The 18,317-nt window shown below is 39.7% G+C and overlaps 2 protein-coding genes across 2 annotated transcripts in view; both read right to left on the reverse strand.

Annotated features, from left to right (window-relative positions):
• The window catches only part of sdc2 (syndecan 2), a 42,717-nt gene extending 40,474 nt beyond the window's left edge, over window positions 1–2,243 (reverse strand). The window contains exon 1 of the mRNA XM_084919051.1: window positions 1,789–2,243. Within this exon, the coding sequence (XP_084775177.1) occupies window positions 1,789–1,848 (60 nt within the window). The 5' untranslated portion in view covers window positions 1,849–2,243. The remainder of the gene's footprint in view (window positions 1–1,788) is intronic.
• A 2,481-nt stretch (window positions 2,244–4,724) lies between these two features.
• ppp1r36 (protein phosphatase 1 regulatory subunit 36) lies at window positions 4,725–16,742 on the reverse strand. Its single transcript, XM_084918966.1, has 11 exons — window positions 13,503–16,742; window positions 13,325–13,405; window positions 13,059–13,195; window positions 11,145–11,214; window positions 10,949–11,047; window positions 10,751–10,802; window positions 9,883–9,959; window positions 9,095–9,137; window positions 8,264–8,481; window positions 6,427–6,627; window positions 4,725–5,057 (listed from the first exon to the last, which is right to left on the reverse strand). The coding sequence occupies exons 1-11, from the start codon at window positions 13,601–13,603 to the stop codon at window positions 4,958–4,960; spliced, it is 1,179 nt and encodes a 392-aa protein (XP_084775092.1). The 5' UTR covers window positions 13,604–16,742; the 3' UTR covers window positions 4,725–4,957.
• Between the last annotated feature and the right edge of the window lie 1,575 nt (window positions 16,743–18,317).

The following is an 18,317-nucleotide window of genomic DNA, read 5'->3' on the forward strand; positions in this document are numbered from 1 at the left end:
CTCCTTATCAAAGTAACCCCAGGGATTGTCTGACCAATTTGTTCGGATGAGAGCGTATTGACCAACCGATCGACATGACAACTCAAAGATTCCAGACCTTGAAAAATGAGAGGGGAAACAATCAGACCGCCGCAGGTCCACACTCAGTACATCATCTTTGAGAGATATGACGACCGCATGCAAGCACGGTTTGGCAAAACCCGTCTTTTCATTAGCATGTGCAAGGACCTCACATGTGAGATTGCTGTAAAAGAATTACTCAGCAAGCAAGCTGGTGAGCAGGAAAGCAAACCAAAACACGATAAGTAAAAGAGGCACTAGTGGCGCCTAGAACTGCAGGGTAACAAAGAGTCCTGTCTCTTGCTCTGTGGTGATATAATTCCTTCTCTGAAGCCAGGAGCAGTTAGTTTTATCATTAAAATTTCAAAAGCCTCTAAGTGTTACAACATACCTCTGTGATGTAGTGGGGTAATTAACACACAGACAGATGTGCCTGAAGCAGGTTATCAACCACTTGTCAACATCGGTGCCAATACTGAGAATCAATGTCACGTGTCAATTTCCATCAAGGCCTTTAGGGGACACTGATAAAGGAAGGCCAGTAATGATCAGGTTAAAGTCTGCATGTGCCTGTGTGTATGAATAGTTGATGAAGATTTAAAAGCATGCAACTATGTGACAAGTTTTGCCACATATTATATTTTATTCATATGAATCTAAAATGTAGCAAAAATTTCATTATAGGTCTATAATAGAAACTTCTGATTGGCGCATTTTCAAGATTGTCTCTTGTACTGAAATTTTGAGGACCTTTACAAAACTTGGCATCCTTTAGTCAAAGCACGGTGAGGATTCAAACGGTTTCTTGCAGACACAGAGAAAACATTAAAATAAAAAAAATGTGAAAAAAGTACTCTGGGGGTGACATCATGTAAAACAATGAGTCATTAAAACAACAGTGACTGAATCAGCTAATTGGACAAGTGGTTCTAACAGTGGAGGAGGCACTGTGCCAGGCGACAAGTCACAACCCACAGAGAAACAACAGGAGGGGACAATAATGACAGAGGCTGCACATAAAAGTGCCAAAATCTGTCATTCCAACAACCCAGCCAATTTACAGGGCGATGCCCACTCAGTTAGGAGACTTACTCAAGCCTGAAACTGGGAAGAGATAAGGGGAACTTCAGAGATTTTTTTTAAGCATCATTAAGATGATTCTTGTCATCAAAATGAAGGGGGGGGGGGGGGGTGTAACAGAATTCTCCAGTCATGATGACATTTGCAACTACTAATGTGGGCATGAATCTGCACAGTTGTCTCCATGGGGATTAAGAGATTCTCGTGAAATCACTGCAATACAGCTGCACAGAGCACCTCGTAGCCAGTTTAGTGACCCCTCGTTCCAGCCTAACTTTGCTCGTATAACGGCATTTAAAGTATGGAAGACTAAAGCCGAGCACCTCTGGGTAAATAAGAACGAAGGCAGGTTTAAATCTAAAAGAAGTGAATACTTGAGCACAGGGGCAGCGGTACCTTTATTGTAGCTGGATAGATTAGCTGGCAACGATTTATCATTCTAGACAACCCTTCTCGTTATTTGCCGTGAAATTAAAGACTTTTTTTTTGCTTGAAAAAAAAATGCTTTGACGGGATTTCTCTAACAGCTACAAACAGCAGCGAGTTGTCTCTACGTGGACCCAAGTCGCCTTCCTCGCCCCCCTTCACAGTCCAACTCAATGCTCAGTAGTTTAAGTTTGCTTTCCAAAAACCCCCCAAAAAACTTACCGTTTCCCCGGCGAGGAAAACAACCAGCCCGAGGGTCAAAATTATCCAAACGTTCCTCATAATTCCTCTTTGAGAGTTAAAAACGCGTTGTGGCAAACGAAATGTCAAATGTTTCCCCACTCTTCTTTCTCCCTCTCGTTTTCCTTGCACCCAACTCCTGCCGCTTCTCTCTCTCTCTCTCTCTCAGGAGTGGGATCCCACCGGATACGTGTTGCGTTTTGATTATTCCTCCTCCCCTCACCCCGGGCACTTCTTTTTTTTTCTTTCTCTCTTTTTTCTGCTGTGTAAAATCTGACTAAATGTATGTAACCGTACAAATGCGCACGGTTTAACAGCGAGGTCCTCCGCGCTCCGGTGTGTGTCAGTGGAATCTGCACGAGACACCTCGCTCACTCTCGCTCTCCCTCCGCGCGAGCGCTCGCTCAAAATAAGAAAGGGGCAAAGTGTAGAAGCGCGAGCACGTCGCTACCGGCGCTCCGGTGAGTGCGTGCGCTCCTTTCGACCGAGTCACCGCGAGACGCAGAGAGAACTTGCGAACGAGCGACCAAAAGCAAGCCAGTAACGACACTCACAACAAATCGCTCGTGTAGTTTTATTGGTGTACAGTAAGTCTTTATTTTAATTAGTTTACTATTGTCTATTATTTCAACCCGGGAGGTCGGATAACAATTCTGCACGAGGATAAAAGGCTCGGCTAAATGAGCCATTTATCTCCTTGTCTGCATAACAATCCTTAATTGCACCGTAATGAGGATTACACAGTTTAATTCAGCAACTGCGCCAATTTACAATCAAGCCTCGAGTTTGTCGTGCATCATTTCGTTTGATTAGCCTCTGCAGCTGTATTTTTGTATCAGTAAACAGGCTTTATGTGAATAAAGCGCAAAGCACCCCGTTAGAAACACGCTCACAATATGGTTGGAAATAATGCTATGGGCAAAGTCTCCCCCTGTTGGTATAAGTTGACAACTTTCTCTAGAGGCTTAAATCTGCAATTCTGCAGTTTGTGATGAAAACCAAGGCTGAACATTTGACTTCTGATTCAGAAAAACTACGTTTGCTTTCACCTTCATTGCACCTTTTTTTCTTCTTTGTTCGCAGATTTATTAAGTATGTCGAGTGGTTCCTGGTTCTGGTAAGTCTTTAAGTGTTAGGTAGCTCTTGGTAGAGTATTGCACCATCACTGGTTGTGTTATTTCTAGTGAATTCTTCATGTTTGCAAATCATCAGCTCAAGCCTCTGAGGCAACACACACACATCCTGACATCTTCAGATTCACAGGTGCTTTTTCCTCCCTCATCGAACCGTATTAAAACAAAATAAAATACTGAAATAAAATGCCATTTGACTCAGAAAGCATGGGGACAAAACTAAATTCCAAGGAAGCCTTTAGACAAATTAGCTATTAGACAAATGTGGTATGTTTTAATTACATTTCAATCAGTGGCAGACACTTTTGTACAAAGGGTGGTAAAAATCAGAGCCGGAGCATAGAGAGAAGCCTTTGAGATGGAGAGCTTCAACTCTCTGTTCCACTTTCCACCTGACACGAGTGGCACTCTGCTTGTTGGTGCATGAAAGAAAGTTGCGAGCAATCACCCCTCCTTTTTTGAGGGTTTGGGAGAAGTTGCTGAAGGAAAATCAAGGTAAACAACATTACTGAAAGAAGATGGTTTTGTACTTTTGCAGTAACATAAACACCATATACTCCAAATTGCTCACTAACATAAATAATTCACCAGAATATTTTGTGGAAGGAAGTGTAATTTAAAACCAAACTATTTCCAGCTGTTTGCATGGAATTAAAATTAATTTCACTACCCTGTGCTGAATTGAGATTGTACAGTCAGTAGATTAATTATTCTTTTTTTCCTTGTGTTTTGGAAAATTGGCTTTAGGTTTCAGGGGCACAATTAAATTCTAGGAATGGTCATGTGATGGTTTACATGAACTAAATTAGGCTTTATTAAAACCTAAAGAGAAAAGCATACTGGGATTTAATTCTTTATATCAGAAATGTTAATGAAAAACCTTTACTTGTTTTATCTCCAAATAGTTTGACTGTCATTAAACAGCAAATTTTACACACAAAGTAAGTAAAAATATTCCTCAGATTACATTTTGATGAACAGCCTTTTTAGTTTAACTTAAGTTGTTGTCAGTACTCCCGAGCCAGTTTAACACCTCTGATTATTAATCCAGGCCAGTGAGCGAGAAGCATTAACAGACAAGACAGGTTTCACTCTGTCAAGTATCTGTCAGTTTGCCTGTTATTAGCCACACCGATCTAGAGGAGGAGGAAGGCAAAAGGAACAAGGGAGGAGACAGAGAGGGAAAGTGATATTAATCATCAGGGGGGAAAGACGGTAGCCAAAGAAGAACAAGAGTAGCATGTGACCTTTACAGTTTTCCCTGTGCCTGTCTTTAGATCATTCATCCTCTGTGACCTGAATAAAAACAAGCAAGAAAACTGAATTGTGTCAAAGGCACTTGGGCAAAAATCAAATACACTTTTTTGAAATTAAAACTATATCCTGCGACCCATCCCCCGTCCTAATGCTTCCCAGGCTCTCTTTCCTATCCTCACAGGGCTTAAGTCTACTCCTGGTGTCCCAGATTACACAGCCAATTAGGGCAAAGGCAAAGCCCCTTCTGCTTCCAAGCCTGGCTAGGGTGGTGCGTGAGTATGTGTGTGTGTGGCACTAGTTCACATGATTGTGAGTCTTGTTTCCAACAGCACAAGGACCCATAATGACAAAGTCAACTGAAGGAAAGCCTTCAAAGACCTAAAATAAATAAAAAATCTTGGTGTGAAGCATGCATAATTTTACATATCACCCAGTTTGAATTATGAACACGCTGAGGTCGACTTGCTTTATTTTTCTATGTGAACTGAATATATTTCATATTCTATAGAAAGGAGACCTTCAAAAGTGTTATGGATTTCATTATATTTTATTCAACAGCACCACCAGCTGGACGAACTAAACAGATTTACATTCAGAGGCATATCCCAACAAATAGCATGTATGATGTATGTGCAGTTTTTAATCTTTATGTGGATGGCGCTTCCATGTCTGAAAAGGCCGCCACTTGTGTCCTACGAAGGATAACTCGGTACCTTGAGCACAGATTCCAGAATGATCTGCACTGTTATTAACATCACTGTCTACTTCCTTGTCCTTATCCTCATGAAAGGTTTCTGTTGCCCATAGGGTATCAGCGTACTGTGGCTGAATTGATCCAAAGGCTTCCCAAGAATCCCAAACCTGATTAAATGAAGGAAAGATTTTTTTAAAAATAAAGAAATAGTGATATCTTGGAGGAAATATTATCTATAACTTATAACAAAAAAGGAACATCATTTGTATAATTAAAACCTATGAATTATTCCACATTTTTAGATCAAATTCAAAGCTTAATTAGATGGCCCTAAAGATTACAGGTTTCCTTTTCACATTTTTTAAAAATATTTTCATCCTGCATTTCAGTCAGTCAGTTACAGTCGAAAAAAGAAAGTCTTCACAGGACTGTATGCAGCCCTATGAAAAACTAAGAACATCCTCACTGCTTACATTAGAATTATGAGGGTCAGAAGCAGCCAGGTGGTGCTAATCTTATAGACTTGATTAACTGATCAAGTGCGACTCTCTGTAAAAGCAGACGTTTTGTTAGTTTAAGACAATCCTTAAGAGGAAGGCATCAGCAATAATCTTAGATAAACCACTGTTTTTCTAAGCTCATTATCCAAACAATCTGGAGTCCATCATTATACAGTGAGAAAGATTACTCACTACATCCCAGCAACTTTACGCCAAGGTCAGACTGTAATGCTCAGAGAAATGACAAAAAACAAACAAACAAGTTGGTTGTTGATCTGGACTTGTTTTGCACCCATCCTGGAGGGTGGCCAGGACCTGGACACCATCCAGTCATTGAGTCAACCGTGAACCCCTCTGTATGCCAAAGTATTCTGGAGTCAAATGTGAGGCCGACAGCTGTCTGACTGAAACTGGGTCATGCAACAGGACAATAATCTCAAGCAATAATCTACAACAAGACGGCTGAAAAAGACAATAATGAAGGTGTTGCAATGGCCTATTAAAAGTCAAGACCTGAACCTGCTGTGCCAGGGCCATTAGAGAGCAGTGCATAAACAAGAAAGAAGAAGAATGGGCCAGAATTCCTCAACAATGATGTGAGAGACTGGTAAAATTAAAATGATAAGTTATTGCTTGTTGTTACTGTTAAAGTTACTGAATCATGGAGTGTACTTAATTTTTAACTAAGTACACTTAATTTAACCAGATCAGACTCAAAATGCAGAACACAGTCATCATCTCCCTACTATTTATACAACCAAAGGCAGTTTTTTTGCAGTAGGTAAGCTCCTGCTAATAGGTAAGGAGGAGAAGTAGGTATCAGATAAGCTGGATCAAAACAGAGCTTAAACTTAAGAAACACCGACAGAAGCACTCGTCTCTTTGTCTTCTGGGTGACTTTTAACAAGCTTGCCATAAGCTACATTCATGTTCTGTCACACAGCCTTGACCATTGTTTGTGATACGCCTGTAGTCAAACCAACCCATCTTGCCCCTCATCATAGTAAAACACAAAGGACATGAAGTTCTACATCACCTGACAGAGGCCAGCTGCTGGTCGAGCTGCTCCATAAGGGCTTTGGTGTCACAGTACTCGGCCTTCAGCGGGATCTGATTCCTGGCTCGGCTGCCCAGGAACAGATGGGGTGACTGTTCTTTGGGCGAGGGCAGCAGAGACACCATCAGAGGGGATCGCTGTTTTACTATGCTGCTGAGCAGTGGGTGCCTTTGGGATGTGCTGATAAAAAGCCAAATCACAGAACAGGTGAGCATTTTAAATAAATGAATAAATAAACATTCTATATTTAAACCCCCAAGGGAAATATGCAAGTGTAAAAAGGGTATATTTAAGGAGAAGGATTGTGTGTGTCATACAGCAGTGTGGACACATTTCTCTCAAATACATTTTAATTACACAGCTTACAGCAGAAAGGCAAACTTTGGAGCCATTTACATATTTTACAACACTAAAGCCATAATGAATATTTGTCTATATGAAAGCTCATCCAAGCAACATAATTTACACAACAGCTGTGCAAATTATGGAAAAGGACACATTTCGTACTAATTTGTCATACATATATACCTATGATCTTTATGGTGGAAACTTAAATACATATCCTGACGTGGTTAATCAGATATGCTGTTATGGTAGTAAGACTTTCCAGATTCAGATGCTCATACTAAAGAAAAAAAAAATACAACAAATACATAGCCTAACAGATGTTTTAGAGCATTTTCTGTGGGTGATGAAGGCATTTCAAATTGTGTACATCCACCCTCAGGAGGAGAGCAAGCTTCAAGCCTGGCTTTTGATTGTTTGCTTTCAACCTGACAGCAGGAAAGAGCTCCAGGCCTCTGACAGCTTACAAAACTACCCATCTCATGTCCAACAGAACTGAGCTACACAAAGCAGGCTGTCAGATGGTCTCCTCCTATTGGACAAAGCTGTGAATCTGTCTACATCAATCATTTTTCAGTTAGACGTCAGACATGGCATCCATCAAACTCAAATTTATTGTCCGAGCTATTAGCTTGTTTGCAGTGTAATGTGGTGATCCAGGTTAAGACTGGTTACACATACTAATGGTTAAACTAAAAATCAATAATTGTTTAGGCACTAATTTCCAAATAGCAAATCTGGAAACTGATTTCATGGGATGCACTATATTGCCAAAAGTATTCTCTCATCTGCTTCACACACATATGAACTTGAGTGACGTCTCATTCTTAACTCATAGGGTTTAATATGAGGTCGACCCTTTGCAGCTATAACAGCTTCAAATCTCTGGGAATGCTTTCCACAAGGTTTAGGAGTGTGTCTGGGAATTTTTGACCATCCTTCCATTTCTAATTCATCCCTGTTCACTCAGGTGGTCTGAGTGAATACACCAATTTCTTTTCTGCAATGTAGATGAACAGAAATGGTAACCTGGATGTTTGGTGTGTTTCTAAGCATCCACTGGAATAAACTTTAAAAGAGTGAATTTAGGAACAAGCTAAAGCAGAATAAAGATCTCCTTTTACCTACAATTTCTTTCCGCCTTACCCTCTAGTCATGATTTCTTTTCACCAGTTGTAAATATTTAAATAATTGCATGTAAAAATGCTGGCACTCAATGGGAAAACCTCAGCAATGCTGTAATTATACACCAAGGCCATTGCATGTGCTGCTTTATAACCTTTTCTGACTGGCATGTGGGTGAAAACAATAAATATGGAATGGTAACGTCACAGTAGTAGGACTGTGATCAGGAGCATAACTTTACCACACTTTTGTCTACTCAAAGGCATTTTAAATACCTGTTAAATAAAAATATGCAAAGGGGTCTGTAGTAACACCTCAAAACACCCTTTACTTCACATTTATATACATTTGTTTTAGTAGACTATTATGTCTCATCTTGGAGTGAGCTGCTCCTGTCTCCACTGAACCATTACTGGTAGCTCCCGAGTCGCCGTCAGTCATATTCTTCACTGCCATGTTGAACGAGTCAGAGTACAAAAGACGTCCAACCTCCTCTTGGATGTCCTTCAGGTCCCTCCTGCCAAACGTCACCCAGGCCACGTAGCAGAAGAAGCTGTACAAGCACTAGAAAAAGGGAGACCGAATCAGTTCTTTATCAAGCGGACATTCGTACATTTTGTCCATGTATTCACAGAACAAATATTTAGTATCCCTACTCGCAGAGCAAAGCCCCAGGTGGCACCTTAGTCATCTGTGTTTTTGAAAAGGTCACAATAGCTATTTCTGTTCAAAAGGTCACACACTGAGCAGTCAATAGGCTGCTGCTGTTAGCGTGGCATTGCTCTCCTTGTCAAGCCACCTGGCTAAATACCAGTGAGGACCTGTCAAAGCAAAGCACCTGTGTTGAATCAACATCCCCTACCACTAACTAATTCATTAAGGACACCAGCTAAAACACCACTCAGTGTGGTTCTGCTCTGCTTCCCGCTGCCTGCATTCACAGATGGTGAACTGGCCTCGACCCTGACCAGCTGAAGGACCCATTTTTGTCTACAGGTGTGACAATACAGTTTTGAATCTTTCAAGAACATCCAGCCAAATTCATCAGATTTCAACAAGTTAGACAACTGACATAGGGAACAGTTCCTAACACTCATTAAAAATATATCAATCTGGGTGATCCGTAAGCTTTGAATGTGAGAAACATGTGCAGCACATTGTCATGATTGCACCTTACCGCATGAAGAAGCCACTCTGTTCTATTTGACGATATCTGCCTCCTAGAAATAAACACAGGATATTTGTATTAACAACACACTGGTATTGACTGACTATGAATGACATAATGATTTCAGCATAGAGCCTAACTTTTTGGTTTAGGATTTGTGAGCTGTCTGGCCACATTTAAAAAACTATTATTTGCTGTACTTAAACAGCAGGTAACATTTTGCTGATTAAACCCTTTTAAAGAACAGTATTCAACACCATGCCAATCTGTGATAAAATATAAGCATAAAAACTGGAAAAGAAATCCAAACAAACCTTTAAAATCTTCAGAAAGAATACATAAAAAAAAATATCTAGCATCAAGGTGTTAGCATTCTTTAAAATATACCTATTACCTGAATCCAATTAAAGGAAGAAAGCATGTGGATATGGGCTCTCTGAGCAAAGTAAAACAGAGTTCATATTTTTCAACTCCTTCCTCCCAAACCCAATTCCAAAAAGCGAGACAGTGTGTAAAATTCATTACATTCTGATTTTATTTATGTTTTATAAAGTGTCTCACTTTTTCTGTATTGTGGTTGTAATGCTAACATGCATGTTTAAAGACTCTTTACTCCTGTGTCTTCCAAGCACAATATATGTAAAATGGAAAATTCAAATGGCTAAATGACTTCCTCAACATGTCCTGAAGTTCTCCTGAGGCTTGGTAACGAACTAATCATGTGATTGACCTGTGTTGACCCAGGGTAACATCTAAAACCTGCAGGACAACAGCCCTCGAGCCCTGGAGTTGCCCACCCCTGGTCTAATATGTAGCTCTTGGGTTTCTGACAGTTTCTCTGAGAATTGCACAGTCTGCGCTTGAGGTGAATTTTCTGAAACATCCAAAAATGGAAAGATTGGCAGCTGTCTTGGATGTTATCTCCTTGTGAATAATCTTTCTCATTGTAGAATGATGGACTTTAAATAGTTTGGAAATGGCTTAACTCTTTTCCTCTAAGATCATGACTGATGTCTTTCATCACTGGCATTGTGTTACTACAGATTAGCAAACTGCCAAAATGTGGGCTTGTAACAAGGTGGTCACACTTGCTGATGATCAAGTAATCAAGCGATTAGCAGCACTTGACTGCTACTTACCCTCTTAATTCCTTTGGAAGCACTAATGTTGTACTTCATTTTTTACACATTGCTTCTGCATTTTGGGTTTAGTTTATGTAAAATAAATAATGACACTGTGTAATATGACACATGTTGTTATAAACCTGAGATTGAATTTACATAATTTTAAGGTCTGCAAAGGACCAGCTAACTTTAAAAAAAAGTATATAATCTGACATCTAAGCCCTTAGAATTAAAAGAAGCTACAATTTCTTTTTCATTACTGAGGCTTCAGGAATCTTGATCAGCCACACTGCTGATAACAAACGACAAGAAAAATGGAACAGCAAAAAATAAAAACATTTTTAAATGCTGCACTTAGTGATGTAAATATAATCTCAGCTAAATAATATTCAGTGGCTTCCTTAGACCTCTTTAAGAAAGTCTCACTATTGCTACTCAGTAAGTATTTTTGTTCAAGTATCATAAGTAATACATCTGTATACATAATAAGTACACAACATCGGAGTGAAAATATTACAGAGAAAAAGAGGACATTCTCTACCAGCATCTCCTTTTTGGCCCAAGCCTCCACCATCATCTGGTGCTCTGACAGGCTATCACCATTAAGGGCATTAAGGGGCCGAAGAGGAAAAAAAGAGAGTGGTAAGAGACACAAAATGGAATTAAACACAGGTGCATGTAAGTAAAATACAACAGGATTCAAACAAAGGTAGAATTTACCAGCTTGTACTCTACTTACACTGCTGTATTCACAAATTTATTCTTCAGGGACTTATGTATGAAAAAGCAAGACAGGTAAAGAAGAAGTGTAATGAGGACTTCATCGAGCTCGTCACTCCTGCATCAGGACAAGGGCACAGAAGTATGAGATCTTTTTTATATGATACCTAGAAAAAAAGTTATGAATGGATGAGGTCATATTATGTATTCATTACTTCAATAACTCCAGAAAGCGGAGAGGAATGGGAAGCAAATAATTCTCCTGTAGCAAACCGACAGCCACCTCTACAACACAGAAAGTGTAATCACAGACAGCCATCTAATGTCAGTAGATGTAAAAATATCAACATCTAACTAAATGAATCATTGTTTGACATTTTATGTGAAGACTGGTCTGAGTTTAAAAGCAATGGGTAGAAAAATGTGCACATACAGTTAGGCCAATAAATATTTGGACAGAGACAATTTTTTTTTTCTAATTCTGGTTAAATGAAACAACTCAGATTCAGTTGAAGTGACTTTTAGATTGCATGGAAATGTGAGAAACTAGAGAAACTAAAGCATTTTAACACAATCTCTTCATTTCAGGGTCTCAAAAGTAATTTGACAAATGAAATAACTCAAAATAAAATGTTCATTTCTAATACTTGGTTGAAAATCCGAACTCATGGACATCACCAGATGCTGGATTTCCTCATTTTTGGGCCTTTACTGCAGCAGCTTTCAGTTGCTGTTTGATTGTGGGCCTTTCAGTTCAAAGATTAGTCTTCAACAAGTGAAATGCATGCTCAGTCGGGTTAAGATCAGGTGACTGAACTGGCTATTCAAGAATATTCCACTTCTTTGCTTTAATAAACTCCTGGGTTGCTTTGGTTGTATGTTTTGGGCCATTGTCCATCTGTATTATGAAATGCCACCCTATCAATTTCTCAATTTATTTGGATTTGAGCAGACAATGTCTCTAAACACCTCAAAATTCATTCAGCTGCTTCTGTCCTGTGTCACATCATCAACAAACACTAGTGTCCCGGTGCCACGGGTAGCCATGCACGCCCAAGCCATCACACTGCCTTCGCCATGTTTTACAGATAATGTGATAGACTTTAGATCACAGGTGTCGAACTCCAGGCCTCGAGGGCCGGTGTCCTGCAGGTTTTAGATGTTTCCTTGATCCAACACAGCTGATTTAAATGGCTAAATTACCTCCTCAACATGTCCTGAAGTTCTCCAGAGGCCTGGTAATGAACTGATCACCTGATTCAGGTGTGTTGACCCAGGGTGAGATCTAAAACCTGCAGGACACCGGCCCTCGAGGCCTGGAGTTTGACACCCCTGCTTTAGATCATGAGCTGTTTCACGCCTGCTCCATACTTTTTTCTTGCCATCATTCTGGTAGAGGTTGATCTTGGTTTCATCTGTCCAAAGAATGTTTTTCCAGAACTTTGCTGGTGGTTTTAACCTCTTAAGCCCCAAGCCTACCTGATCTCCTGCCTTTTTCCCCCGTATCAGGGGGCGTTGGGGCTTAAGAGGTTAAATGGTTTTTAGCAAAGTGCAATCTAGCCTTTCTATTCTTGAGGCTTATGAGTGGTTTGCACTTTGCAGTGAACCCTCTGTATCTACTTTCGTCTTCTCTTTATGGTAAACTTGGATATTAATACGCCTACCTCCTACAGAGTGTTGTTCACTTGGTTGGCTGTTGTGAAGGGGTTTCTCATCACCATGGAAATAATTCTGTGATCATCCACCACTGTTGTCTTCTGTGGACGTCCAGCTCTTTTTGCGTTGCACCAGTTCACCAGTGCTTTTGTTCTTTCTCAGGATATACCAAACTGTAAATTTTGCCACTTCTAATATTGTAGCAATTTCTCTGATGGATTTTTTTCCTGCAGCTTAAGGGTTGTGTCAAGCATTAGCACACAGCAACTAAAATATCTCAGAAAAAGGGTAGCTCTGATTCCTTAGCTTCACAAACGGTTTATTATTTGTTTTTCTTAAATACATAACACAAAAATATTTGTAAAAGTTTTTTTTAATGTAAGTTTTGAACCCTTAACTGTCCTCCAATTGTAGAATGACCCTCAAATCACATAATATAAGTGTTGTTAGTTCAGCATCGTAGTGGGACTTGCGTTTAACATCCTCAATGGTGACCCGGTCCCCTTGTCTCTTCAGCACTGAGGACCTGTACGCATTGAAATGAGCAGGGCTCAGTCTGCTCCTAATCCTTTGGCGCCCTCTGTGGTTCACTGTAAATATGTCAGCCAACCTGAGGACACAGCAGAGATGAACATTTGCAGGTTAGTTCCCTAAACATCACGAATTACTTAAAAAATAAATAAATAAATGAAGAGTCTTTTTATTTTCAAGTTTAAGGTACTGTTTGACCCACACATACCACTCTGCTCGCTCCTGAAGCTCTTTAATGTTGTTATTGGTTTGACTCGCCGTCAAAACACTCTCTTCTCTTGGGTAAGAACTAGAAACGAAGAGAAAAGCTTACCATTGTGATATTTAACAGTTTCTCCTGCTCGCAGGTGATGTATACTAGTGGCTTATTGCCTTGCTTTCCTCACCTGATAAACTCCAGCTTTTTAGATTTATCATTCCAAACACAGCGGCCTAAAGGGGGAATATTCACCTGAAAAGTACACACGGCGAGTTTCGAGTCTGGCATTTCAAGGTTAACGACGAAAAGGGAGCAGCCCAGACACCGCGCGATAATATTTACTGGCAGAAAAATAAAATTTAATTCCCCCCCCCCCCCCCCACTTTTTCGTTACAAAAAATGTCCAAAAGTTTAAGAATTCTTCCATTTATTTGTCGTAACTTACATTTTTGGTATCCTTTAAATATTTTGTCATTTTTATAACACAAATTTCCCAGAAAGCTTTCACTCCGTTATGCTTCTTCCTGTTTGTTGTTTGCTAATGTTAGCCACGGTATCCAGGCAACAGCCAATGGCGAAAAAGCTGGTCAGAGGCAGTCAGAGCCATCAGATGAGGATTTGAATTAGCTGACCGGAGTGCGGTAAAAGCACAAAAACAAACAAACTTGGATTAATACGCTGCAGAAGCATTTTAATCGTACAACATAACCCCATAAGGCCATCAGTAGATTATATCCTTGTGCTAATGGTGTTCATAGTGTTTTACACATCACCTTTTCTTCCCGATGACGCTCTTAGGATTTATGTTACTACAACGTTATTTGGCCCCCAAAATAAACCGCATCACCCCCGTTAAATCCCCCAATGAAAAAAGGGGTCAAAACATATTTAAAATGAACATACAAGTTGCTGTTGTGTTTAGATAGGGGTCTTAAGAGTCTGTACATTTTTTGACATCTTTCAAAAGTCAAGCATTAATGTGTGTACTATAGTATATAGTGCAAAAAGTTAAAAAAAAAAGAGCGAGAAGGATCTGTGGAGTGTTTTGTAATCATTCTGGAATATCCATTTTCTATTTTAATTCTTTTTTCTGGCTAAGCGCTTGTGTGTTTACCCAGTATCTGCTTTCCTGAGCACTCGAATCTCATAAGCTTGAATCACTCTTTGGAGTGTCCAAGAAGTCCAACCCCAGTCTTGCTTTTTGTTGGGTCATCCACTGATGTATGTATCACAGCTACTTGAATTTAAGATTAAAATTTCTCCTAATGTTTTGTTTCTGGTTGATTTACAGAATTTAGCATTAAGTAAATTTTGCTTATGCATATTCTGATTGCATGTGTTTTGCTATTTCACCTCATATATTATAGTATCAGGTTAAATAAGGGTTTACTGAGAAAAAACATTGTACTGAGAGGGGGTAAAAACCCAAAAAACAATTTTATGTATGTGTATATGAATAAAAAAGGTCATTTCAGGTCTGAGAAAGTGTTTAATGCCTTTCAGCAATGCATGAACAGCAGCGGTTATTACTTGTGGTTATTTCTTTATGATATGACATGACTGGCAAGCATTTTCTCATATCTTTAGCTGATAATTCCTATCACTTTGTTAGGAAAGTTCATGCAAAGTTGTCTACTTCTCGTGTATGCTATCAAAATTCATCAGTAGTCCGTCTGATAAATGAGGCTCCAGGTGGGGCAAAGCATACCAACATGGCTACAGTCATTCCTATGACCCCTCTTTGCTTACAAAAGGCAGTTTGAACTAAGACCAATGATATAATGAGAACTTTAGCGAGAAACTTTAACATTCATATCTGGAGGCAGGGCTGAGAACACATGATGTTACAAAACCAGACCTAGTTGTCTAAGGGTGAGTGATCACACACAAGCAGATTAGGTTAGATTACTGCAGATGCAGTAATCTGCATCTTCTATTGTGCAAATCCACTGCAAGAAAAGATAGTCAAAGCTTCTAGCTCACATGCCTTTGATAACTGGTCCAACTTCTTGAGACAAAGAATTTCTCTTTTGTCATGTGAGAAGCCAAACTGTGATGTCTGAAACTTGCCAAATGACTTGCATAAAATGAGAAGCTTTTTAAGGTAAATAATCAGATTTTTCTTTTTTAGTGATGTAAATAAACTTGGAAATATATTGATATCATGGCTAGAAGCAATTTATTCACCCAAAAAAATATGGAAAAGTTTCACAATGTAAGTTACCCTTTGTTAGTCCCACATTCACATCCTTCTTTATGTTGTGGTGTACCAATGATTCATAAAACAAACCAGTGAGGCAAATAACACCAAAACAGTGACACTGTGTGGCCAAAAACCAGCTGCGGTTTGAGGGTAAATATTTTCTTATCAGATGGGGACATTATTTCCAAGAACACCTTTGCTTACAAGTCTGGAAGTATTAATCATACAGTGCATAACAAAAAGCAAATGTCTTTCTTCTTTTTTTATGGTTCCATAGAAGAAGGCCCCTCCTCTGTGGAACTAGCTCCCAGTTTGGATTTGGGAGACACTCACCCTCTGTACTTTTAACATTCGAGGAGCTGGATCAGGTGAGCTTGAACCCTCCGTTCGTTTCACTGCAGTAGACTTAAGCTGCTGGGGACCTCTCAAAATGCACTGAGAGTTTCTTCTTCACTCACCTTTTCTTTTCAAATCAGTTATATTGAAAAGGATGAATCACAGTTGCACCAGGTTATTAGATTAATGCACATGGACAGAGCCAGGAAAGAGTCCAGTATCATTTATATTGTTGACTCCTGAAAACTGGCCATTGGCTCACAATTAAATTCGAAAGCGTCAGATGCTGTAGATGTGGACTGGTCGTAATTAGCACTACTTATAAATCCAACAGGACTCTTGGGATTTAAGCTTTTGACTTGTGGCAATACACCAGATCTGTATCACTGTATTCTAAAACCACTTGATTGGTTGTCATAACATTAAAGGCCCCTAAATTCTATATATGGTTTTATTTTTAGTATGTCCTAAAATAATGCAATTAATAAAAAAATACAACAAAAACAGCTATCAAACTCGTAAAAAAACCCTCACACATTTTGTAAATGTTTTATAAGTAATTTATTAACTTATTTAAAGTGTATAATAACTGTGGTATTATAAACATTTTGTTCTATTTTAAAAGTATTATTTTTAAAAGCTTTCAGGAACTGAAAAAAACTCATTTAGCACTTTACTTTTCTCCCTAGGATTTCCTTCACCAGGATCGGCTTTCTTAAGCTCTTTAAACTGGGATCCTAGTCTTTAGCTGCTCGGAGTGATTAGGTACGCATTTTGAGTAAATTTATCCAGCCACCACTGTCGCTGTAGGTCTGTCATGGCATCCACTGACTGCAGCGACTCTGTCACAGCAGCTTCCATCAGGAAACTTCTGGAAAAAAGACCCACAAATTTAACAAATTCTGCACATATCTATTTTGTATTTTGGTTCATTTCTAGGCAGTGGTTGCATGATTGTGTGCAAAAATGCTCAGCCATAATTATTTTCATAGTACTCACCAAACAGACTGTGTAACTGCTCATCAGGTACAAAAAAGAGGAGGACCTAAGAGATGAATAGATTCAAAAAATAACTTGAAACCTCCCTAATAGAACTTTCACACCAAATGCAAAGCAAAGCACAAGGTTTCTCCTCACATTAGTCAAGTCAAGTTGACTTGACTTGACTTGACTAATGTGAGGAGAAACCTTGTGACTCTTCCTTGCAAATGTGTTCCAATTGTCAGATTGTGAGGTCTGGGCTCTGCCTGGGAAATTGCAAAAGTTTAATTTCCTTCCAGTGAAGCAATTCTTTTGTTGATTTGGATGCATGCTTGGAGTTAATGTTGTGAAATTCCTCTTCATCTTCAACGTTCTAGCAGGCACCTTTGGGGACAAAAGTGACCGGGATTTGGAACTGTTCATTACTCACTTTACCTTGACTAAAGCCTCACTTCCAGCTAAAGAAAAGCAACCCCTAAGCATTATACTGAAAACCACCATGCTTCACCATGGGCATGGTGTTTGTTTGGGGTTTTTTTTGGTGATGTAAAGTGTTATTTTTGTACCAAATCTGCCTTTTGGAATCATGTCCACAAAGTTTAACCTCGATTTCATCAGACCATAACACATTTTCCTACAGAGCCCCTCTGATGACATGGTCCAAAAAATAAATAAATTGTGGCCACAAAATACTACTTCGTGGGCATGAAATACTTAATTGTGCCCACGAAATACTATAAATACTATGCAGTTGGTTGACAATAAAATCTATCCCGGCGTCCATGTCGTACTTACGTCTGTAATGCAACTGGGCTCTCAATATCCTGTTTAAATGTCTCTCCGTAATAATGGTTCCTTGCATTGCCAGGCTTTTCAAAATGCATTTGTAGCTCATTCTCAGCCTAAAACAAAACTCAATCATACTGTTTCTGTCCATGGTGTATAGGTTTAGCCTACTCTTATGCTTATGTCTCTACGCAGCTGTCCAGGAATTGTATCAATATGATGTGCGCACGTTATCTATTTCGTTGCCACAAATGCGTAATTCGTTGCCACGTTATACCCAATTCGTGCCCACAAATTAGCATTTCGTGCACACGTTATACCTATTTCATATATAGACTCACCCCCTTGCTCACCCCCTCCCTCCTGTGCTGAATCATAGAGCGAACGAATCACTCAGGACTCACTAACCCCCTCCCTCCTGTGCGGAATCAGCAGCTGTGTCCCAAAACGTCGGCTGCATCCTCCTGAGGCCGCATTTGAAGGCCGATTACGTCACAGCCAGGTGACGAAGGCTGTCCCAATTCGTCGACTCCTTCAAATGCGGCCGACAAATGTGTCCTTCATTTCCCTGAATTTGAAGGATGGGTCGGGTGTGTCCTTCGTGGCCCACCATACCCCAGAATTCATAGCGCGGCCCAGCCAAATTTCAGCTGCCAACAATGGCGGCCGCTACTAAGTTTTAAAATTAGTCTTATT

This window comes from Perissodus microlepis, chromosome 22 (genome assembly GCF_051167445.1).
Source record: "Perissodus microlepis isolate ML-2025 ecotype Zambia chromosome 22, ASM5116744v1, whole genome shotgun sequence".
Lineage (NCBI taxonomy): Eukaryota > Metazoa > Chordata > Actinopteri > Cichliformes > Cichlidae > Perissodus > Perissodus microlepis.

Excerpts from the sequence above, each read along its gene's own strand:
- ppp1r36 (XM_084918966.1), bottom strand. The coding sequence starts at position 13,603 with ATGCCAGACTCGAAACTCGCCGTGTGTACTTTTCAGGTGAATATTCCC. Across the intron at positions 13,406-13,502 it reads AAAAAGCTGGAGTTTATCAG|TTCTTACCCAAGAGAAGAGA; the intron begins GTGAGGAAAGCA and ends CTTCGTTTCTAG. Across the intron at positions 9,960-10,750 it reads GGGCCAAAAAGGAGATGCTG|AAAATTCACCTCAAGCGCAG; the intron begins GTAGAGAATGTC and ends TGGATGTTTCAG.